The sequence below is a fragment of the Oryctolagus cuniculus genome, chromosome 2 (assembly GCF_051225735.1).
Source record: "Oryctolagus cuniculus isolate XC-2025 breed Fujian yellow rabbit chromosome 2, ASM5122573v1, whole genome shotgun sequence".
NCBI lineage: Eukaryota > Metazoa > Chordata > Mammalia > Lagomorpha > Leporidae > Oryctolagus > Oryctolagus cuniculus.
Genome location: NC_142868.1, coordinates 10587860 through 10611802, shown reverse-complemented (window position 1 = coordinate 10611802; position 23943 = coordinate 10587860). Strand labels below are relative to the sequence as shown.

General features: G+C 47.4%; 1 protein-coding gene across 9 annotated transcripts in view; it reads right to left on the bottom strand.

Annotated features, from left to right (window-relative positions):
• Nucleotides 1–21107, bottom strand: part of CC2D2A (coiled-coil and C2 domain containing 2A) — a 152314-nt gene extending 131207 nt beyond the window's left edge. For 5 of the 9 annotated variants that reach the window (XR_011386194.2, XM_051830185.3, XM_089326957.1 and 2 more), the window contains exons 1-4: nt 20772–21107; nt 15689–15745; nt 12183–12260; nt 10226–10349 (exon numbers count right to left, since the gene is read on the bottom strand). Coding sequence is in view for 6 of the 9 variants with exons in the window: in XM_051830185.3 (XP_051686145.3) it covers nt 10226–10349; nt 12183–12260; nt 15689–15727 (241 nt within the window). In the remaining 3 variants the exon portion in view is untranslated. Of the gene's footprint in view, nt 1–10225; nt 10350–10830; nt 11545–11698; nt 11867–12182; nt 12261–15688; nt 15746–20771 lie in introns of those variants that run through there. The other 4 variants (XM_089326960.1, XM_089326956.1, XM_089326961.1 and 1 more) reach the window with 4 other exon arrangements.
• Nucleotides 21108–23943: the final 2836 nt, after the last annotated feature.

The following is a 23943-nucleotide window of genomic DNA, read 5'->3' as shown; positions in this document are numbered from 1 at the left end:
GCTATATTCCAAAAGCTATACCTATGAAATTTACATTTATTAAATAAAAACTTTCTAAAAAAAGAAAAAAAGAAATAGAAGATGACACACACACACATACAAAGTGGAAAGATCTTCCATGTTGATGGATTGGAAGAATGAATATCATCAAAATGTCCATATTACCAAAATCAATTTACAGATTCAATGCAATACCAATCAAAATACCAAAAACATTCTCAGATATAGAAAAAATGATGCTGAAATTCATATGGAAACACAGGAGACCACGAATAGCTAAATCTTATTCAACAAAAACAAAGCTGGAAGCATCACAATACCAGATTTCAGACATACTGCAGGGCAGTTATAACCAAAACAGCCTGGTACAAAACAGATGGATGGACCAATGGAACAGAATAGAAATGCCAGAAATCAGTGCGAGCATCTACAACCTATATGTGATCAAGGAGCTAAAACCAATCCCTGAAGCAAGGGCAGTCTCTTCAATGGCTGGTGCCAGGAAAACTGGATCTCCACATGCAGAAGTATGAAGCAAGAACTCTGCCTCACACCTCACATAAAAGCCACTCAAAATGGATTAAAGACCTAAATCTATGACCCAATTCCATCAAATTATTACATAACATTGGGGAAACCCTGCAAGACATTGCATAGGCAGACTTCTTGGAAAAGACCCAAGAGTCACAGTCCACCAAAGTCAAAATTGACAAATGGGATTACATCAAATTGAAAAGTTTCTGCACTGCAAAAGCAACCCTCAACAAAGTGAAGAGGCAACCGACAGAATGGGAGAAATTATTTGCAAACTATTCAACTGATAAAGGATTAATAACCTTAATATATAAAGAGCTCAAGAAGCTCAATGACAACAAGCAACCCAGTTAAGAAATGGGCAAAAGACTTAATGTGCATTTTTCAAAAAAAGAAATCCAAATGGCCAATTGACACTCAAATAAATGCTTGGCATCACTATCCATAAGGGAAATGCAAATCAAAACCACACTGATGTTTCACCTCACCCCTATTAGAATGGCTTTCATACAGAAATCAATGACCACCAAACGCTGGCAAGGCTGTAGGAAAAAAAGGTACCCTAAACCACTATTGTTTGGAATGTAAACCAATACAGCCACTGTGGAAGTTGGTATGGAATTACCTCAGAAATCTGAATATAGATCTAGCATATGACCCAGCCATTCCATTCCTGGGAATTTACTCAAACCAAATGAAGTCAGCATATGAAAGTACTCCCATGTTTATTGCAGCTGAACTGAAAGTATCCAAGATATGGAATCAACCCAAATGTCTGTCAACTGAAGACTGGATAAAGAAATTATGGGATATGTACACCATAGAATACTGCATAGTTGTAAAAAAAAATGAAATCCTGTCATTTGTAACAAAATGGATGAAACTTAGTAACTAAGTTTGTAACATTTGTATCCATTTGTAACAAAATGGATGAAACTAAGTTAATACTTAGCAAAATAAGCCAGTCTGAAAAGGACAAATAGAGCATCTAAAATGTAATCTATAAAAATGAAATTGACACTTTGAGGTGCAAGGAGTTTGAACAGTCCTTGTCTCTACTGTTGAGGTACATTTTGTTTCATACTATTTGTTGAATTCTTTACTTAGTATAATCTTCTGTGTATAAAGTTAATTAAAAGTAGATCTTAGTAGAAAAGAGGAATGAGAATAGGGGAGGAAGAGGAAGAAGGGTGGGAGGGTGGGTATGGTGTGAAGAATCACTATGCTCCTAAAGTTTTATTTATGAAATGCATGAAGTTTGTATACCTTAAATGAAAGGTTTCTGGGGGGAATATTCTCAGAGCTCATGGTTGTCAGATTTATCACCCATGTATTTATATATCTATCTTTTTTAAAAGATGTATTTATTTATTTTAAAGTCAGAGTTACATAGGGAGAGGGAGAGACAGAGAAGGAGAGACCAGGAGAGAGATCTTCCATCTGTTGGTACACTTCCCAGATGGCTTCAACAGCTGAGGCTGGGCCAGCCTGAAGCCAGGAGATTCTTCGGGGTCTCCCTTGTGGGTGCAGGAGCCCAAGGACTTGGGCCATCCTTCACTGCTTTCCCAGGTGCATTAGCAGAGAGCTGAATCAGTAGAGCATCTGGGACTTGAACCGGTGCCCACACAGGATTCCGGTGTCACAGGTGGCAGCTTAACCTGCTATGCCACAACGCCAGCCCCTATCTAGCTGTTTATTTCTTTCTCTCTCCCTCTCTCTCAGCCTCACGTGGTTAGGGAAGAAAATAAAATGGAATTATATGAGCTTAAAAGTTCTGTAGCTTTCTCAATATCAATCCATGAGCATAGATTTTCTTGGTAGGCCTGGGAAAACCACTGAATCTCAGATTTTACCTGGGAAAATATAAGTAAACAGTGTTCATAAAGTGATTAAGAGGGAATGCATTATGATCCATTTACAGAGTATGAGGAGACTTCAAAAATTTCATGGAAATTGGAATTAAAAGATACATTTATTTTGGTGCAAAATTTTTCTGAAATCCAAGCACAGTTTTTTAATAATATGCATTTTCCATGAACTTTTTGCAGATCCTTCATATTAGTATTAGCTCCAGCCCAAGTTAATAATCCTTTCCTGGAAGAGTTACTTGGAAAGAGGCAACTCTCTCCTTAACATTCAGAAAGGGAATTAGGCTACATGGACAAACCAACATATAAAATCAATCAATCCTTATAATAAAGCACATCAACAGAATGAAAAACAAATGCAACATGATCATCCCAAAAACAGAAAAGCACTTGACGAAATTCAACACCCTTTCATACAACAAATTAAGAGTAGTGGGCAACTTCCTCAACAGAATAAAGGGCAATATGAAAAGCTTACAGCTAACATTATATACAATGGTAAAAAATGAAAATTTTTTCAAGAACAGAAAAAAGGTAAAGTTACTTGCTTTTTGTCGTTTTAGTCAACATTAGTATTAGAAGTCTCAACGAGAGCAGTTAGACAAGGAAAATAAATGAATGGCATACAAATTGGGAAAGAAAACATCTCTTTGCAGCTGATATGTATTTATATAGAAAATCCCCACGGTTTTACCAGAAAGAAAAACCATTAGAATAAAATCAATTTAGCAAAGCTGCAGGATACAGAACACATAAAAAATGGCTGAGTTTGTATATAGTAACAATGAGTCATCCAAAATGAAATTAATGAAAAGAATTCAATTTATGACAGCATTGAAAAGAACAAAACACTAAAGAATTAACCTAATAAAGGAGGCAAATGACTTGTGCATCAAAAACTCCAAAATACTCTTGGGCCCATGGGCTAAGCATCTGCCGGTGGTGCCGGCATCCCTTATGGGTGCCAATTTGAGTTTCGGCTGCTCCACTTCTGATCCAGCTCTCTGCTATGGCCTGGGAAAGCAGTGGAAGATGAACCAAGTGCTTGGGCCCCTGCACCTGCATGGAGGACCCGGAAGAAGCTCCTGGTTTTGGATTGGCCCAGCTCCGGCTGTTGCAGCCATTTGGGGAGTGAACCAGCAGATGGAAGACCTTTCTCTCTCTCACTCTTTGTAACTCCACCTCTCAAATAAATAAAATCTTAGAAAGACAAATGGGGCAGCATCAAATTTAAATCCCTTTCTGCTTCAAAAGACAACACAATCAATAGAGTGAAAAGACACCCTGTTGAGGGGAGAAAATGCTTGCAAGTCATGTTTGAAGAGAGGTTGTTATCCTGAATACTCAAAGAATTCCTACAATTCAACAAGAAAATAGTTAAAAATGAAGAAAGGACTTAAGTAGCCATTTCTCCAAAGATAATATACAAGGAGCCATCAAACACATGAAAAAAGATGAACATTCCTAATCTTAGAGCAAATAAAAACCATAGTAAGATAATTTCATACCCCTTTAGAATCGCTATTATAGGAAAACATAGAAATAACAGAATCTTTGTGCACAGTTGGTGGTAAAATGGTGCAGTTGCTGTGGAAAACAGTTTGGTGACTTTTCAAAAAAATAAATTAGAATTGCCATATGATCCAGCAATGCCATTTCTGAATATTTACTTCAAAGTATTGTGAGTAAAAACTTGAGGTTCTATAAAGATACTTCAACAAGTTCAATGGAAAATGGAATTAAAAGAAAAGTTCATTTTGGTGCTAAAAATGCAGTTTTTTCTATAATATACATGTCCATGAACTTTTTAAAGACTTCTCTTGTTTTCACTCATGTTTATAGCAACATTATTCACAGCTGCTAAATAAAACATTGTGCATAGGTACACTAGGATATTAAGCCTAAAAAAGGAGGGAAATTCTGTCACACGCTACAATACGGATGAACCACCAGGACACAAAAGACAAATACTGTTTGATTCTACTTCCACGAGGTGTCTAAAGTAGTCAAATTCATAGACAAATAAGCAAATACTGGATGCCATGGGCTATAGGGAGAAAAGGGGAAAGGAAGCTGATGTTTAGTTTCAGTTTTGCAAAATGAAAAAGTTCTAGATGTCAGTTGCACGACAATGTGAATATGGCTAATTCCACTGAATTGTGTGATTACAAGTGGTTAGGATGGTAAATTTTAATTTTTTTTAACCACAATTAAGAATAAAAAATGTTCTGGTGAAGAAAAAAAGAGAAAAAAGATAGATGAAGTAAACGTGAAAAAATGTTGCTAACTGTTGAGTCTGGTGAAGTGTAGAAGTTACTGGAGTTACGTATACTTACATGCACCTTTGAATTCTTATAAAAACAATAGGTCCTGAGGGGTTTTGAGAACTCCATCTGGATCTCCTACGTGTGTGGCAGGAGCCCAAGCCCTTGAGCCGTCATCCCCTGCTTCCCAAGTGCATTAGCAGAGAGCTGAGTGGGAATGGAGCAGCTGGGACTCAAACTGGTGCTCCCATACGGGAAGCCAGCATTGCAAGGGGCAGCTGAACCTGCTGCACCAGGATGCCAGCCCCCATGTCCTTTTTATAAAGGAAGCCCTTCTACTCCCCGTGCAGCCTCACCCAGCTTCCTCCTCCTCTATAGCACTTCTTGCCAGCTGCTGGGACGTATACTTTTCATCTTGATTTTATTTACCTTCTCTTTTCCTCTCATCCCCAACTGAAGCAGAAATGCTGTGGAGATATTAAGGCATTCTAGTCTCACCCCCTTTTATAGATAATGAAATGGAGGTTGAGGGAGGTTCAGGAATTTGCCTATGGGAGTAAGACAGAGCCTGGTACCCACGTTTGTCTGAGGCCAAAGTCCTTGATTTTTTTTATAATTTATTTATTTGAAAGGCAGAGAGAGAGAGTCAGAGCCAGAGGGAGAGAGAAGGAAAGATAAGATGTCCCATCTGCTGGTTCCCTCCCCAAATGCCCACAGTAGTTGGGGCTGGGTTAGATTAAAGCTAGGAGCCAGGAATTCCACCCGGGTCTTCCACTCAGGTGTCAGCGTTCCAAGTATTTGAGCCATCACCTGCCGCCTCCCAGGGTGCACATTAGTGGGGCGTTAGAACCAGCAGCGGAGCTATGACTTGAACCCAGGCACTTGGATATGGGGATCCCAGGTGGCATCTTAACTGCTGTGCTAAACGTCTGCCAAAAGCCCACAGTTGTAATTGCTACAACTCTGCGGCCTCCCAGTCATAAGTGTGACAGAGGAAGAGGTGGAGAACTTCCTTTAAGTGGAAACAAAAGCTGGGAATGTTTGCATGGTCGTGGGGCTCTCAGATGCAGGTAAGGAATCAGCCGGGGGAAAGACTGGAGAAGAGTAGAGAGGGTCCTAATGGCATCGGGGCTCAGATGCAGAAAACGTTAAAGTCTGCTTTGCACATGATGCAATTATGGATTTCTGAGTAGAAAAGTCAGAGTTTTAAAAGAAAGATGAATGAGGGGCTGGCGCTGTGGCACAACAGGTAAAGCTGCTGCCTGCAGTGCCAGCAGCCATAGGAGTGCCAGTTCAAGTCCCAGCTGTTCCACTTCTGATCCAGCTCTCTGCTGGGGCCTGGGAAAGCAGTGGAAAATGGCCCAAGTCCTGGGTCCCTGCACCCATGTGGGAGACCCAGAAGAAGCTCCTGGCTCTGGACTTCAGATGGGTACAGCTCTGGCCATTGTGGCCATCCGGGGAGTGAACCAGTGGATGGAAGACCTCTCTCCCTCCTTCTCTCTGCCTCTTTGTAACTCTGCCCTTCAAATAAATAAATAAATCTTAAAAAATAAAGATGAGATAATTTGCAAATATACCAAGTTCTGACATACCTCTTCAGAAGTTGGAGCCCAATTCCCTCCCATTGAACACGGGCTGGATTTACTGATACACTATTGATAAACAGCACTGGTGTGCCCTTCATGAGACTTGGTCATAAAGGGCATTACAGCTTCCACTTTGCTCTTGACCTACTATGTGTTTTCTGCTCACAAGTTTGTGAGTTTTCAAGCTCAAAGTCCAAAATCATCCTCACCCAACACTCTCCCTGGAGAGAATTCCTACGTACCGGGAAGGCTCAGGTCCTCTGTCCCCTGCCTTGCCACAGCTGCCCTGCTTATGGTAGGGTGCTTCTCAGAGCACCCATCATTCCCTGTGACTTGCCTGTCTCCTGTCTCTCACTCTAGAGTGTGCTGATATAATGAATGACACCTCTTCTGTTATCTTCATGGATACTCTTCTGTAGATTTTGACTTATTTCTAACTAGTGCTTGCCACACATTAAAAAAAAAAGTGACTACTATTAATCTCTTTTCTTTAAAAAAAGTTCATTTTTTTATTTGAAAGACAGAATGAAAGAGGGAGAGACAGAGAAAGATCTTCCATCTGCTTGTTCACTCTTCAAATGACTGCAGTGGCCAGGGCAGGGCCAGGCTGCAGCCAGGAGCTCCAGCGGGGTATTCCACACTTCCATGGGTGGCAGGGGCCCAAGCACTCAGGCCTTCCTCTGCTGCTTCCCCAGGCACATTGCCAGGGAGCTGGATTGGAAACGAGACAGTTGGGACTCAAACTGGCACTCCCGTATGACACACGTGCATGTCAAAGAGCGGCTTAATCTGCTGCACCCCAACGCTGCCCCCACACACAGCCCTGTTCTTTGCCAGTTTCCCTAGCCGCCTCCAGAGATGCTTTCTCTACAGCTTGGTGCACTGGTGCTGCCAGGTCAGTAGAAACTCCAGGCTCTGTGCAGGGCTCCGACTTTGTCCAAGCAGCCAAGTACCAACTCCGTATCTCCACTCTCTCCAAATCAGAAATTACGATTTTGACTAGTGCATAAATCTTTTTTCACACTCCTAGACCTCTTAGTTTCTGTACATTTATCCAGTGCTTTATAATTTTAAGATACCTCTGGGGTGGGTAGTTGGCCTAGTAGTTAAGATAGCCATATTGCATATTGGCATGCTGGCATTTGATCCCCAGCTCCTGTTCCCGACTCCAGCAGTCTGCTAATGCAGACCCTGGAAGGCAAAGTGATGGCTCAAATAACTGGGTTTCTGTCATCCACGTGGGAGCCCTCAACTAAGTTCCTAGCTCCCAGCTTCAGGCAGGGGCAGCCTTGGCCACTAGGAAATGAAAAAGCAGACGGGAGCTCTTTTTGTCTCTCTGCCTTCCAAATAAATATTTTTAAAACCTACATCAATTTTTGATTTTTTAAAAAATTATTTGAAAGGCAGAGTTAGAGTGAGGAGAGACAGAGAAATAGATCTTTCATCTGCTGATTCACTCCCCAGATGACCACAATGGCCAGAGCTCAGCCAGATTGAAGCCCAGAGCTTCATCTGGTCTCCCACATGGGTTGCAGGGGCCCAACACTTGGGCCATCTTCCACTGCATTTCCCAGGCCATTAGCAGGGAGCTGGGCTGGAAGTGGAGCAGCTGGGACACAAACCAGTGCCCATATGGGATGCCGGGGCAACAATGCCAGACCCCATATTTTTATTTGATTATTACAATCACCAGCCCCTCCTCCCCTCCCCCAGGTCACAATGGAGAGTATTTTCCCCATCTTAAGATATAAGGAAAAAAATCTGCCTTCATCCCACAGAGCCTTTATTACCAGTCGCCTCTTGACATTTTGTCCCTTGATTTTGAAATAATGATTGAAGTACCCAATAGTTGTGCTAAGGACGGAATTGTGTGTCCTCTCAACCTCTTGTGTTGAAGCGCTAGCACTCAGGGCAACTGTACCTGGAGACACGGCTTATGGAGGCAGTAAAGGTCAAACAAGGTCATGAAGCTGTGCCCTGGAGTGTCAGGACTGAGGTCTCTTTGGCCCATGGGGACCGGCATTGTGGCACAGTGAGCAAAGCCTGCAACACCTGTATCTTATATGGGTGCTGGTTTGAGTCCCAGCTACTTCACCTCTCATCAGCTCCCTGATAATGTGCCTGGGAAGGCAGTGTAGGATGGCCCAAGGACTTGGAACCCTGCACCTACTTGGGAGACCTGGATGAAGCGCCTAACTTCAGACCGGCCCAGCTGCAGCTATTTTGGTTATTTGGGGTGTGAACCAGCAACTGAATGATCGATGGATCGCTCTCTCTCTCTGCCTGCCTGTCTATGTAATTCTGCCTTTCAAATACATACATCTTGGGAAAAAAAGACAAAAAGACGACCCAGGGCCACACCCTCCTCACAGCACACGTACCGAGAAGAAGTTTGGCAAGCACACAGCAGGACGGGCAGTTACCTGCAACCCAGGAAGACAGGCCTCACCGGAAACCCACCAGCTGGGTCCCTGGTCCAAGACTTCTGGCCTCCAGGACTTGAGAAAAGAAATGTGTTGTTTAAGCCAAACAGTCCATGCTATTTTGTGCGGCAGCCTGAGCTGGCTAAGATAAGTGGTAATCTTCAGTAATGAATAATTTTGAGCATTTCTGTGGAATGAATGTTGGTTCTATTTTTAGCAAGCCCTAACAGCTCTCACCGGGTCATTTCTCTTCCACTGAAGCCACATTTTTCTCAGGGCATTTTCTGCAGACTTTTAGGAAATGTACCAGCACACAGATCTCAATCTCTCCCTCAACTGCCGCCCCGCCCTTGCTGTGCCTTTTAAGTAGATGAAAGTAAATAAACATTTTTAAAAATAGCCCTCTCATTTCAACAGTTATGTTATTCCCCAGCCCTGTCACAGTGAAATAGTGTAACAATCATGTAACAGGAAATTCGACGGTGCAGGTGTTGCAGTGACATCCCGCATGAGCTGGGGTTTGAATCCTGGCTGCTCCACTTCAGATTCAGCTCCCTGCTAACCCACCTTTATGGGCTCCTGAACTCACACGGGAGACCAAGATGGAGTTCCAGACTCCTGGCTTCAGCCTGGCCCAGGCCAGCCATTGCAGCATCTGGGGAGTGAGCCAGGGGACAGAAGACACCGCGCTCTCTTTCAAATAAACAAATCTTTTAAAGATGTGGAGGACACTTCTATTGTTTAACCTGCTTTTCATGAGAAGTAAGGAGAAAGGGGCAATGCTGTGCTCTAAAGTGAGATCATTAACGTTACTTCACTGCGTGGGGAAGCGCAGGTGCTGGAAAATGCAGGCCAAGGTTCTTGGCGGGGGAAGACCAGGGTGTCCTCAAGGGGCGAGTCACCGATTTCACCTCCAATGTCCCCTTCACTGACATAGTCACCGATTTCACCGCCAACGTCCCCTTCACTGGCACAGTCGGCCCCCTGTACCGTGGGGCTCTGTCCTGAGCATGTAGACTCCACGCTACTCCCCTTGTCACTATACCCTAAGCAATAGAACACTTCACACAGCATTGACCTTGAAGGAGATGCTGTGGGTAACAGAGAGGACTCTACGGGTGGCCCTGCATTGCATGGGTTATAGGCAAACGCTACCTTCCATGAGGAACCTGAGCAACCAAGGATTCCGACACCCACAGAGGGCCCTGGGCCCATCCTCGGGAATACTGAGGAACAGCTGCGGAAATCCTGAACTGTCACCCTCTTTTGAATTTCTGTGCACTTGACTATCTGTGCCATTGCTATTTCAGTTGGCACACGCTGACGCAGGCGGTTCTAGAAACACATGCCTAAGCTAAGTGGCCTTTCCCCCAGACAACACTCACCCAGAGACTTAACCAGAGCATTGGGGTGAAGGAGTAGAGCAGCAGGGGTCATGTAGAAAAAAATGGTACCCAGGAAAAAAAAAACTCCCCGAATCAGTCAGGCAGCACTGAGCTGACAGCAGGCACTTAGTAAGTACCAGCCGAATGCAACCAAGACACACTTACTGCGTGGGCCCCGCCGGGCGGTGGTACTCAGGAGGTGCGTCTTGGGCTCTTCCTGCCCCGGCTCCTGCTGGGGACCGAGGTGGGGGGTTTCAGACACCATTTCCTCTGGGCCAGCAGTCGGGGGCTGTGGACAGAAGGTGAGAGATTGAGACTTGTGACTCAGTTTGTCTGTGGGGTGCGGTGGGTCGCCAGAGAGGGGTGACCCTCAGTACTAAGCAGACCTGGGGAAGCCTGGGCCCCGTCTCGGGTCACTGTGGGTGTCCCAGAGGTGGTGCCAGCCTTGGGTGTCTTTAGGAGGGTTTTCATGAAATTACGGAGGCACCCCAAAACACAAGGGCTATTTTCATCTTTTCTGGGTATACTGTGTAACGCTCTGAAGCAGCCTGGGGGAGCATCACACCCAAGTAATTCATTCCTGAATCCAGGATATCTGGAGACAGCCGAGAAGGAGTTACCGAGCCTGGGTAACTCACAGGAAGCATGGAGTCCTCCCTGTGCCCCAACCACAGTGCCCGGCTCCTTCCCCAAATTCTCCGGGCAGCGGGCTGGCCGGGATGCTTTGGGGGCCCAATCAGACCCAGGCGCGGTGCTGACCCCAGACTGACCGTGGGGCTCTGGGCCGACAGTTCCCTTGCTGGTGCTCTGCTTTTTCATCCATGGAAGAGGAAAAATAGCAAGGAGCGCACTTCTGGGGCGGCTACAGTGCACGCGGCCTGGCGCCAAGCGCAGCGGCTCTGTCTTAAATAGAGGAGCAGGGTGCACCCGCGGCCTCTCGTGAACAAGAAGCGCCCGAGACGCTTGTTGCGTGCAGCTGGGCTCAAGAAACACGGCCGCAGGTTTCAGGCCGAGCTCGCCACAGCTGCGCTGCGTGGCCCGTGATCGGGGCTGGGGCGGGTGGGGTGGGGTGGGGGGCAGGTGCAAGCCAGGCACCTAAGTGCTCAGCTCCTGGGAGCTGTTACGGTCTCTCCCGCGTCCCCGCCCCCTCCACCCCTTCCTCCAGGCTCCATTGCCGGCTTCGCCTTGTCATCCAGGGCTCACTGTGCCCCAGACTGCAGGGCTCAGGGCTTGAACTCTTTGCAGCTGCTGCCTCCCGCAGAGCCACAGACTGACCCAGGCAGCTAAAGCCTCAGGCAAGGCTCCCGTCCCTGCGGGCCCACGTGGCCGAGCGGTTCTGCCACCGCCCTCGCCCCCATCTGGGCAGCCCCCATCCCCCCGCCCCAGCCTGCAGGAAAGAACACGCGCGGGAGGGTGCAGGGCTACAAGGTGCAGCGAAGGATCTCCCCTCGGACTGGTCTCTCCGAGTGTCCCTCCTCTTTCCTGGCCCCTTCTCGCCGGGCAATCCTATCACGTGATTGCAGGCTCAAAATGGCGCTCCCCCTCCTCCCTCCCTCCTCTTCTGGGAAGTGAGTTCCCAGCAAATCTCCCAGCCACAATAGCACTGTCCCTCTCTCTTCGCGGGGGGCAACTCCTTACCAGGGGGACTGAGGGCAGTGAAGAAGCCGAGCAGGTCGGGGATGCTCCCAGCCCAGGGTGGGGACCCTGTGGAGAGGTGGGGAGCACTGGCAGCCCGGAGTTAGTCTGTGGCTGAGAGTGTAGGGAATTCGGGTTTGGCGCTGGGGCTGGGAGGCGTTCCCCAGATCTGTGATCCTGCACTGCCCTCTACCGCCGTCTTAGTTCAGGGCCTTTGCTGGGAACGGCAGAGGCTCTTGGCCAGGCTTTGAGACTCTCAGGCGGTGGGAGAAAACTTTGAGGGAAAAGGCTCCAAGTCTGGATCACAGGCTTATTGCGAGGATCACACGGAAAGTCGCACCCCAGGGCCCTACACCTGGGACGGTCCATCCGCATCCCTGCATCGCAGTAGCCTAGAGCAGGCCGAATCCCCAGAAAGGAGGCTTCCCACGTGGCCCCTGGGGTCTGGCTGGTTGCTGATCCAGACCAGTTTCTCAACTCTTCCTACCTGTTTCTTTCTTTGTTGCCTTTGAACCTTCTTCTTCCTCCTTCCCACAGCTGCATCCTCTTCATTTTCAGTGAACTCCTTGGTTAAAATGCAAACACAAGAGGGGTGTGATTTTAGGCACTAGAATTAAAATCGTCATCCTGACCTTGGGCCTCTGGCCACTAGTGTTGAGCGAGAGGGAAAGGACATTTAACATAACCTAAACAGACAGCACCTCCCACTCCTCTCAAAGGAGACATGCTCTTCCAAAGTCCGATCCAAATTGAAACATTCCAGGTCCTGTTCACGCACGGGGCATTACAGAGCACCTGCTGTGTTCTAAGCCTTGTGGGGGCAGAGCTGAATGCCACATGCACCTTGCCCTTGGAGCTCAGTCTAAGAAAGATGACTAGCCAGTGACCCTACTAGGACAGATGCAAGACCTGGGACCGGCCAGACATCACAAGCACATTTGAGATTTCACAGGTTGGTTCTTCTGCTGCCCAGCCTTACCAGCATGGAAGGAATTAAAAGCCTAACAAAAAAAAAAAAAAAAAAAAAAAAAAACAAACAAACAAAAAAAAAAAAAAACAAAAAAACAAGTGAAATCGCCAGGGAGTTTCCATTTAGAGGAAATTGTGGCTGATCACCTCAAAAAGGGAGAAATCCTTTAACCATGCAGACTTCACTTCCTCTTCCCACATTGTCGTTACAAAACAGCCTGAGAGCGCTCATGTGTTCACACTTTGAAGTTTTCAAGTCTCGAGTTCCACTAACTGAGTTGCAAGCACACAGAACCTTTCCCTGGTACACCCAAGTTATTAGTTGGGAGATATTTTGTTTTTCTACTGAAACAAGATTGGAATACAAAGCATGGGTTTTAGTTATTTAAGATTTCAAAGAAGTGTCCTGCAGGTGGCTGGGCAGCTGTGTTCTCCCCTTGGCCATTGGGGTTAGGGAAGACAAGAACTTTAGTTACCCAGGCAAGAACTGGGCTCCGAACCAGAGAATGGGACTGGATTGGGGTCTCCATGACCCGATCTCTCTGGCTCCTCTCCATCCTCACTCGGTCCTCCTCTTCCTATAGGTCCCACAGGGTGGGACCTGTTCTCAGCTCCGGAAGTCACCAACTTAGAAGATGGGGTAGTGTTAAAATTCAAGTGTGCAAGTATGGTTCTTTTCTCCTTTCTGAGCTTTTTTTTTTTTTTTTTTTTTTTTTTTTGGACTGGGAATGGATGTAGGAGAAATCTAGGTTATTTTTGCTTTCCAATAATATTTTGTCCCTTAGCCAAAGGGAAACTGCCCAGAGAAACTTAAGACAGAATGTACATTCCAAGAGGACCCACGCCGGCGCCGTGGCTCACTAGGCTAATCCTCTGCCTTGTGGCGCTGGCACACCAGGTTCTAGTCCCGGTCGGGGTGCCGGATTCTGTCCCGGTTGCCCCTCTTCCAAGCCAGCTCTCTGCTGTGGCCAGGGAGTGCAGTGGAGGATGGCCCAAGTGCTTGGGCCCTGCACCCCATGGGAGACCAGGATAAGTACCTGGCTCCTGCTATCGGATCAGCGCGGTGCGCCGGCCGCAGCGGGCTGGCCGTGGCGGCCGTTGGAGGGTGAACCAACGGCCAAGGAAGACCTTTTTCTCTCTCTCTCTCTCACTGTCCACTCTGCCTTTCAAAAAAAAAAAAAAAAAAAAAAAAAGGGACCCACGGTTTGTCCACTGCTGCTTCCCCAGGAATTAGAGGTGCAAAGCGTATTGTTGTAGGAACGAATAAGCAAATAGGAATTTATGTGGTTTTTTTAGTGTTTCATGTCTTGCTTAAATTAATCCACATGGTTTTATAATGAGTTCCCTCAGGCTTTTTGATTTATTTTTATTTTTTTTAATTTTTATTTATTTATTTATTTTTGACAGGCAGAGTGGACAGTGAGAGAGAGAGAGACAGACAGAAAGGTCTTCCTTTTGCCGTTGGTTCACCCTCCAATGGCCGCCGTGGCTGGCGTGCTGCAACCGGCGCACCACACTGATCCGGCGGCAGGAGCCAGGTACTTATCCTGGTCTCCCATGGGGTGCAGGGCCCAAGCACTTGGGCCATCCTCCACTGTACTCCCTGGCCACAGCAGAGAGCTGGCCTGGAAGAGGGGCAACCGGGACAGAATCCGGCGCCCTGACCGGGACTAGAACCTGGTGTGCCAGCGCTGCAAGGCGGAGGATTAGCCTAGTGAGCCACAGTGCCGGCCCCCCTCAGGCTTTTTGAAACACGCATTGTCTCCCCATCTGTCTCTGTGACCTCCAACCTATCAGCATTGAGTCAAGGGAGAAATAGAAATCCAGTAGAATATTCACACCTGTGTCTGGAGGTCTCCAGTTTGTAGATGGCCTCCTTTCTCCTGGTCTGCACAGTGCTTTGGGAATTTTTGCCTACAGTGGGTCATACTGTGGGCCTCAGCCATTATAATGGGCACGTTGTTACCATTCATCCGAATTTCTTTAGAAATCAATTTGTTTCAGTCCGAGCTGGATCCAGTAGTAGGTATAAACTTGGAGCGGTTGTGTGCTGGGACTCACGAGATGGTGAGAGACAGCTCTGGTGCATTCAGGTGGAGCTGGGAGTGGAGAGCCACAAGGCTGCGTGTCCCCCGTCATCCACCCCCTGCAGGAGTGAGACACACTCTCTGTGTGCATGCAGTAGGTGTGTGTGAAACTAAGCTTGGCCTGAGGAGGTCTCCATACTTGGGGGGTTGCAGCATAACTTGGGATATCTTAGCATGCAAACTAATGGAAAGTCTCATTTGGGAGAGTGGTAGTTGATTTGGGAGAGTCTCAGCCAATCACAGCAGCTAAGCTGCAGTCACTCACTGTGGCCAAGTGCTCAGTCCATGTTCAAATCCACAGGCCTGAGCTGTAGCCAATGAAGCTGTTTCTGGAGTGCAGTTCTGTTTTCTTTTCTTTGTTTTTCCTTTTTTAAAGATTTATTTATTTATTTAAAAGGCAGAGTTACACAGAGAGATGGGAGAGAGAGAGAGAGAGAGAGAGAGAGAGAGGCCTTCCATCTGCTAGCTCACTCCCCAAATGGCCAGTCCGAAGCCAGGAGCCAGGAGCTTATTCCAGGTCTCCCATGTGGGTGCAGGAGCCCAAGTACTCCGGCCATCCTCTGTTGCTTTCTCAGGTGCATTAGCAGGGAGTTGGATTGGAAGTGGAGCTGCTGGGACTCAAACCAGTGCCCATATGGGATGCTGGCATTGCGGGCAGCGGCTTTACCCTCTATGCCACAGTGCTGGCTCCTGAGCTTTTGTTTTCTGTCCCTAGGTGCTGCCTGCTCATATTGGCAAGGGAGACCTCTGAACCTCTTCTGGTTCTAAGGGCTGCACAATTCCAGAATCATTCTTTGCTTAACCAAACTCTCTACTCAGTCTAACTGGCTGGAGTTCTTTTAACACATGCAACAAGTGCCTGTTCCCGCGCTGCAAATACATGTAACATGCACGTGCACACACAAACACACAAAGGAACATCTAGGCAGCCACTTACTTCTGCAATGATTTTCACTTTTTCTTCCTTGGGATTCATATTGGCCAAGATGGAACCCTGCCAGTTAAAAAATAAAGAAGCCAGTTATTTGAGAATCGATGAAATACAGTTCTTCCTGTTGCTAAGTAGGAAGCTGGTCTTGATGGCTAGTGATGTTTGTGTAGACTTTCTGCCCCCTGCCCAGGGACACTTGCAGACCCCAGGCCTTGTGAAAACAAGCACAGAGGGAGGAGAATGCCAGACCCCTGTCTGCGTGAGCCTGACTTTACTGTAACCCTGGAGCCAGATGAGCCCGATTGGAATCTAGCTCTGGAGGGAATGTTCCAGAGTGTCTCCTCTTCCTTCAGCCTATACCTTCCCGCCCCTCCACACTCTGCCCTTGGCCTTGGGTCTCGTTTTACTGAACAAACAGATGAGACCAGGAAGGATCTGCATCTCCTCTCCACATGCAGCACCTCACTGAATCGTGTCTCCCCTCTGCCTCTGCTCGCTGCCTTAAATCATTTGTGCTCTCATCTGGCCAACTGCCCTGCCTGTGCCCTGGGCCCCATCGTGTCCCTTCCTCCAGGACCTTGATCCTGACAGTGCCCTCCTCTCACCTGGATGACCACTTCTTCCCGCTCTACCGGCTCCACTGTATCAGTGCAGAAAGTGCTGTAATTTGTCTGTCCCTGCCTTTCAACAAAACCCTTTCTCTTTCTAGCTGTTGCTCAGTTTTCAACCTTTATAGGAAACCCCTGAAAACACTCATTGTATTTCTAGTCTTTTGTGGGGGTGTGTGTTTAGCATATCTTGAAACTGCTCTTTCCAGAGTTCCCAATAACCCCCGCATTGCTGCATCTACTGTCAGTTTCCATGTGACTGACCACAGCAGAGGCATTAAGCAGTGAAAGCGACCCATTGCTGCCTTTGGAAATACTCTTTGCACTTGGTTCTGGGACATGAGGGAGAAGTTCTCTCCTGGTTTTCTCACTCTTCTGCTAGTTTCTCTTTATCTCTCCAAGAACCAAAAAATTGGGGTGGATGGGGTCCCAGGGCTCATTCCCTGGCCATAGCATCCTGTCTGTTGGCTTTAAGCACCCTCTCTAACGCATGCTTCCCAAGGGACTTCCTCGGTTCAAACATCTCCAAAGCCCTCCAGACTCAAGGATGTGACTGCCTGACGAGCACCTTCAATTTCCTTGACACGTCCCAAATGCAGGTCTTGGCTTTTAAACCCGAGTCTGACTGTGCTGTGATCTCTGCTAGGATACACAGAAATCCATTCTGCTCAGGTCAGAAACCTCGCGGTCCCTCTTACCTCCTCTCTCGCTCTGAGAGGCACATCCAGCTGCCAGCTTTGCCTTCAAGTTGTATGCAGGGTCCCATCACTCTCATGCACCTCATGCACTCTAATCGCCCTGGTCTGCAGCACTACGAGAGCCTGCTGATTTCTCTGCTCCCCACACTGCTCACCCACAGTATTCTCTGCATTGAAGCCGCAGGGGTCATATCATTCCCCTGTTCAAAATCCTCAAATGACTTCCCTTTCTCACCCGAGTAAAATCCGAAATCCCTTCTGTGGCCCAAAAGGCTTTACTTGACTTGCGCTGGAACCATCTTCCCTGAAGGCCTTTTAACTGCTGTTCCCTTTGCTTGAACTTTCTCTTTTTAAAAAATGTGTTCAAAATAATTGTGTGCATCTATGGGCTGTGGTGTGGCAATTCAATACATACATGTACACACTATGTACTGATCAAAACAGAGTAATCAGCACTTCCCCTTGTTTGACATACTTCATGGCTGGAGGCTTGGGTCTTCCCTCTTCTGTTTGTTCATACAGCATGTGCTAGCTTACTATAGTCTTCCCACTATGCTGTGTGATGCTAGGAACTGATTCATTAGCCCTCACTCTGATTTGTTCCCATTATCAAGCTCCCTCTCTCTCCCCCTACTACTCGAAGCCTCTAGTAATCACCGTTTTGTTTTCAGAGTGAGTTGAGAATATGTGGTATTTGTCTTTTCTGTGTCTGGCTTATTTCACTTGACGTCACGTCCTCTCTTTCCCAAGATACCTGCTCAGCTTTACAGCTCTTACCCTCTCTTTTATTTCCTCCAGGTCCCTTCTGCAATTTCATTTTATTCAAGAAGTCTTCCCTGACCATTCACAAAACAATGATGAAGTCCCGCTTCCACTCTCTTGGGAGTCCCCAGATACCTTACCCTCCTTACCATTGTTTACTGTCTGTCCAGGCCTGTTAGAACATAGCTATAAGAAGGCAGGAGCAGTATTTTGCTCATTGTTTTTTCCCTGACACCTCCCCTTCCCCAGAGCCTAGGGCTATACCACACAACAGACATCGAATGTGTGTTTGTTAAACGCATGACTAAGTCCACAGCCACCTTCTGGAACCATTTAAAGCATCATTGTCCTCTCTAAGCTGCCATAAATGTTGGGAGAATATGCAAACATCAGGCCCGGAGCTAACCAATCATACGCCCTTTCTAACATCCATGCAATCCCAATCTTATCCAGGATTTGGTCATTTAAACAGCAAATTTGAGATGGTCAAGGGTTAGCTGACCCTCCTGGGGAATTAGCATGTTAAAGGCAAGTAAAGGATCTGAAATCCTATTGTCAACCACACAAAAAACCCAGAAGGAGGCCCTCCTTAACCTAGAGCTAACAGGGGGTCCACACTGAGAATGCAAATTCCAAAGGGCACAGAAACTGTCTCATAAATGACTCTGGTCGTTGTGAACGCAAAAAAAGAGTCCAGAAATACTTTAGTCACTAAAACACAGAAGAAAAATCACAAAGAAACAACAGAAGTCTAAAATGAAAAATGTAATGGGGTTGTTTTTTTCCCTTTCATTCTTTCCTGATCATTAACTTTGAATGAGATTCTAAGGAAATCAAATGACACCAAAATTTATTTTTGTTATGAACTCTGTTGCTAAGAAAAGATAAATCAATATTGCCCAGTGTTCATCCATGGCTTGCCTTCCTCACATGCACTGGGTGCTTGTTAACTGGAAACATCAAAACAAGAGCTATGATTTACTGCACAGCTATTTTTGGGATCTTCCGATAAACGTTCTTTTTTGGTTCTCGCGGTAACACTCCGAGCTCAGCAACTCATGCCCCATTTATACACAAGGAAACTGAGGCTCTTGCAGACTCCATAGTTTGTGCAAGGTCGTTGTGATGAAATGCCATGTTCAGAATTTGACCCCAAGACTCTAGGAGCCCAGAGTCCTCCCCATTCCAGGCTACCGTCAATGATTTATTTCAAAAGAAAGCATGTTTTTCAAGGAAAAGTACTGATGCTTCCTCTGAACAAATGAGCTAGTTCCAAGCATTGTCAGAGGGCCAGAGCCATACCTAGAGGGTCCTGTGATGGATCCCACAAGGAGTGGGGACTACCGTATGAAAGAAGAGGAAAGGAGAAACACGGCTCACAGAGCATCTCCACCTCGGCGCTTAAATCCAACACAGTCTGTGCCTCCTTCTGTTGAGCAGTGACACGATGGGTTTACGGAAGCATGTGAGGCCTTTACAAAGAGTTGTGTGGCCCTGAGTTCAAATTCCAGCCATGCCTTCACCTCCCTGAGACAGGCTCCTTCGCTGGTAAAATTGCGAACGTGTTCCAACCTCAAAGAGCAATCAGTTGTAAGGACTCAGTGGGAGGAAGTGAGTAGTAAACTGTCTGTCAGTGCTGGGCTCTAGGTAGGGTGAGGTGTCATTAGCAAGAAGAGGCGACAGTTGAAGGGAAAGGTGAAGAAAGGAGTGAGGAGGGAAAAGAGCTTGAGGGACAGAAAGCCCTGGGGTGACATGGGAGCCCCTGTACTTACAGGCTTGACTTCCCACCTTCAGCCCGGGCCACCATAACCCACCACTTCCCTCCAGTCAGGTCCAAGGCCATTGGCCTTCTGTTTCCATTTATGGTGCCTCTGAGAGGTCCTGCCCTATTCTCCAGAGCACGTTCTCCATCTCACCCTCAGAGCATTTGTCTGTCCCAGCCTGTTCCAGTGGGAACTCGGAAACCTGGGGAGATGCCGCATGCACCCCTTTTGAATTCATTTTCTAACCCAATGAGTTATTCCAACCATGGCTCCCCTTAGTACCACGCTAGAGGCAGATAGCTTTACGGAATCATTTATCAGCTTGATATAGTATATACTGCCCTCAAAGAGCCCAAGTAAATGCCACATTTGAGCTGCCCTCTGTGGTATATGGCTAACGCATTGACCCGATATGCTAAGGACTCCCTAGGGGTCCCCAGGTGCTCTAAGCCCTTTAGACCCTTTTGTAAATCTCCTTTGTCACTTAGCTCATTGTAGTATGATCATCTGTTTATAGGGCTCTTTCCCCAGCAAGCTGGATTTCTGATCTGGTCTAATTTGTTTTCTCACACTCTAAACCTAAGCATGTTGTCTGGTACATTGTTAATGCTCAATAAATGTTTGAATCAACGACTCTGTAAATGTGCTGTAGGAGATCTGTCTGTCTATATCCATCTTTCTATGGAAAGAGATATTTCACACCAGTACTCAATTTATTTGCAGAAACTGTTCGTACAATGCAACAGCAGACCTGGATTTCCTGCTAGACTTCGTTAGTTTTTCATTGCATCCTTCTGCAGTGAAAGGAAACAATCTGTTTTAATTGCAGCCAGTGGATTTTCTAGCGGTCTTTTGGAAAGCAATGCAATCCGCAGCTCTGTGGTTAATCACCCCTTGCTTAAGGCCACTGAAGTTTGCACCTACAAGTACTTCTCCCCATGACCCACACAGAACGGAAAGGCCCAGAAATGCAACGTGCGGCAAAGGATTTGCTGAGTGCTGGTCTGGAGGCTGCGGGATCAGCCTGACTTAACACTTCCTGCATACCAGACGCCAGAAGGCAGCTTGAATCAAAACCACCCCAGTACTGCTCTACGTATTCCCGTCCCAGGAAGTAAAAATGTAAATAATGAAGAGATCCCCTGGATGGCCAGTTCATGAAATCTACTCTCAGGGTGCCCAGGGAGAGGCTGCACTCACTCGGAGCCCATAACTACAAACAGGAAAGCGTCACTGCTCCCGTTACGAACTGATTTACCTTACGTGCTTTACAAAAGGCACTTGGCTGCTTCCCGGAAGAGGAGGAAGGTGGAGAGAGATGGTCCTTGCTGTTGAATCCTCTGAGTGGCCGGAAGGGAAAGGCAGTGAGCTGGGGAGGCCCCGGCTGCAGCCTGGGGAGCGGCAAGCCACGGCCCAGAGCAAAAACACCAGCTTAGCAACCCGTTCCTAGGGAAGGTCACTGGAGGCTTTTTTTTTTCTTTTAAAGTGACAGCTTATTTCTAGTAGTGGAAGGCAAGCCTCCCAGGAAAACGGAGGCAAAGAGAAACCAGCTTAGCGGGGAGCTGAGCAAAATGAGGGAAAACACTAGGAGTGCAGCTTCCTCTTGTCATCAGCTGGTCCTCCTGCATTTCATGTAAATGACAGGTGATGACAAGGATGGGGCAACTTAGACTCAGAGAAGGTCATCGTCACCTGATTCTGGAGGTGCCGCAGGCCACCAGCAAATACTGCGCTCAGCGACTTTCGGGCTAAACACGGAGGACTGACTGCACAGGTTTCATCTCTGCTTGTTCTCCGAATCCCACTGCAATCACTAAAAGGGGATTACATGTTACAGCTCAAAGCAGCAAAGGAAGTGGGAGAAGAGGCAAAGCAGGTGGCAGAGGAATTGGGCTGAGCAGGCCAAGGGAAGCCACATTCCAAGTGTACTTGTTTCTGTGTGTGTCTGCTCACGCCTAGGTCTCTCTCTCTCTCTCTCTGTGTGTGTGTATGTGTGTGCGCACTGGCTGTATTTTTTTGTTTTCTGTATTCTGGTTGCTCTGACATTTGGGACCTTGATCCTGGAGACAGCCTGCTGGAAACTCTACTTTCATATACAAACCAAGCAAGCGGGAGCCCCCCACACACCATCAACCTTTACCAACCTCTCACTTACCAGACCAGTGCTTCCCTGTCCTGACTCATCCCACGGCCAGGTAGCAGACACCCGAGAATACTTCCTGCAGCCCAGATCCCACCAGCATGGTTCAAACTCACTAAACTTAGCACACTTACCCTGCTTCTCCCATTCCTTCCTGGGAAAATCTCCAGAAAGACTCTGGCCCATCCTCTGCCTTTAGGGCTCCTGTGGGTGGCCTTGCATGGTGAGCCTTGGACAATCATTTGGGTGTATTGGAAACTTAAACCCAGTGCAACAGTGTGGAGGTGTTGGCCTGATGAGAGGTGATCAGCTCAGAGGTCTCTGTCCTTGGTGATTGGACTAATGCAGGTACAGGAGTGGGCTCATTACCACAGAGTGGTTTCCTTATGAAAGGATGGGTTTGGGGCCAGCGCTATGGCATAGTGGGTAAAGCTGCTGCCTGCAGTGCTGGCATCCCATATGGGCACCAGTTCAAGTCCCAGCTGCTCCACTTTCGATTCAGCTCTCTGCCTTGGCCTGGGAAAGCAGTGGGAGTTGGCCCAAGTCCTTGGGAGACCCAGAAGAAGCTCCTGGCTCCTGACTTTGAATGGACCTAGCTCTGGTTGCTGTGGCCATCTGGGGAGTAAACCAGCAGATAGAAGACCTCTCTCTCTCTCTCTCTCTCTCTCTCTCTCTCTCTCTCCCCCTCTGCCTCTCTGTAACTCTGCCTTTCAAATAAACAAATAAATCTTTTTTTAAAAAAAGGGAAAGGATGGGTTTTTCCTTCTCTCTTGCCCTTCTGTCTTCCTCCATGGGATAACACAACAAAAAGGCCCCTTCCAGACTCAGGTCCCTCAGCCCCGGCCTTCCTGGCCCCCAGAATGCCAAGAACCAATCCTCTCTCTTTTTTTATTTTTTGACAGGCAGAGTGGACAGTGAGAGAGAAAGACAGAGAGAAAGGTCTTCCTTTGCCCTTGGTTCACCCTCCAATGGCCACCGCGGCTGGCGCACTGCGGCCGGCGCACCGCGCTGATCCGATGGCAGGAGCCAGGTGCTTCTCCTGGTCTCCCATGGGGTACAGGGCCCAAGCACTTGGGCCATCTTCCACTGCACTCTCTGGCCACAGCAGAGAGCTGGCCTGGAAGAGGGGCAACGGGGACAGAATCCGGCGCCCCGACCGGGACTAGAACCCGGTGTGCCAGCGCCGCTAGGTGGAGGATTAGCCTAGTGAGCCACAGCGCTGGCCGAACCAATCCTCTTTATACGGCACCAGTCTCAGGTGTTACGTGGCAGAAACACACAGCAGCCCCTGACATCACGCCTGTTTCTAGGGAATCTGTGAACAACACTGTTTATCCTGACAGTCGTTTCCAGGTCTACTTGCTGACAAAAACTGAGCCAGCATACACTTTTTATTTTCCAGTTTTAAAAGATTTATTTATTTATTTGAAAACAGAGTTACAGAGGGAATAGACAGACAGGGAGGGAGAGGGGGAGGGGGAGGGGGAGAGGGAGGGAGAGAAACCCTCCAACTGCTGGTTCACTTTCCAAATGTCTGTAGTGGCCAGGACTGGGCTAGGCTGAAGCCAGGAGCCTGGAACTCCATCTGGGTCTTATGCATGTGTGTCAGGGACCCAAGCACTTGGGTCATCTTCTGCTGCTTTCCTAGGCACATTAGCAGAGCGCTGGATCAGAAGCAGAGCAGCCAGGACTAGAACTGGCACTCAATGGAATGCCAGTGTCACAGGCAGGGACTTAACTCACTGCACCACAATACTAGCCCCAGAGTACATTTTAAATGTAGTATGCATGTATGTGTATGTGTGTTAGCATATTCATTTCATGTTTGTTTCTGGGTGTGTCTCTCTCTGTGATGTGCCTGTGTGTGTTTCTGTGTCTTTGTGTGATGTATGTGTGTGTATCAGCATATTTGTTTCATGTTTGTTTCTGGGTGTGTCTGTGTGTGTGTGTGTGTCTGTCTTTGTGTGATATAGCTCTGTGTATATCTGTGTGTGATGTGTGTGTCTTTGTGTGATGTAGCTGTGTGTGATGTATGTTTGTGTGATGTGTGTGTTGCTGTATATGTGTGTGTGTGTGTGTGTGTGTGTGATGGGGGTGGTACAGGCAGGCATGAGAGCGGGGAGAAGGGTGGATGCACTCTGTAGAACCACAGAGACCCAGGCTTTGGAGCCATAGCGTTACTGACTGAATTGTGTTCCTACCACTCCGAATGTACATTGGAGTCTTAACCCTCGGTACCTCAGAATGTTGTTTGGAACGAGAGTCTTTATGGAGGTAATCAAGTCTGAAT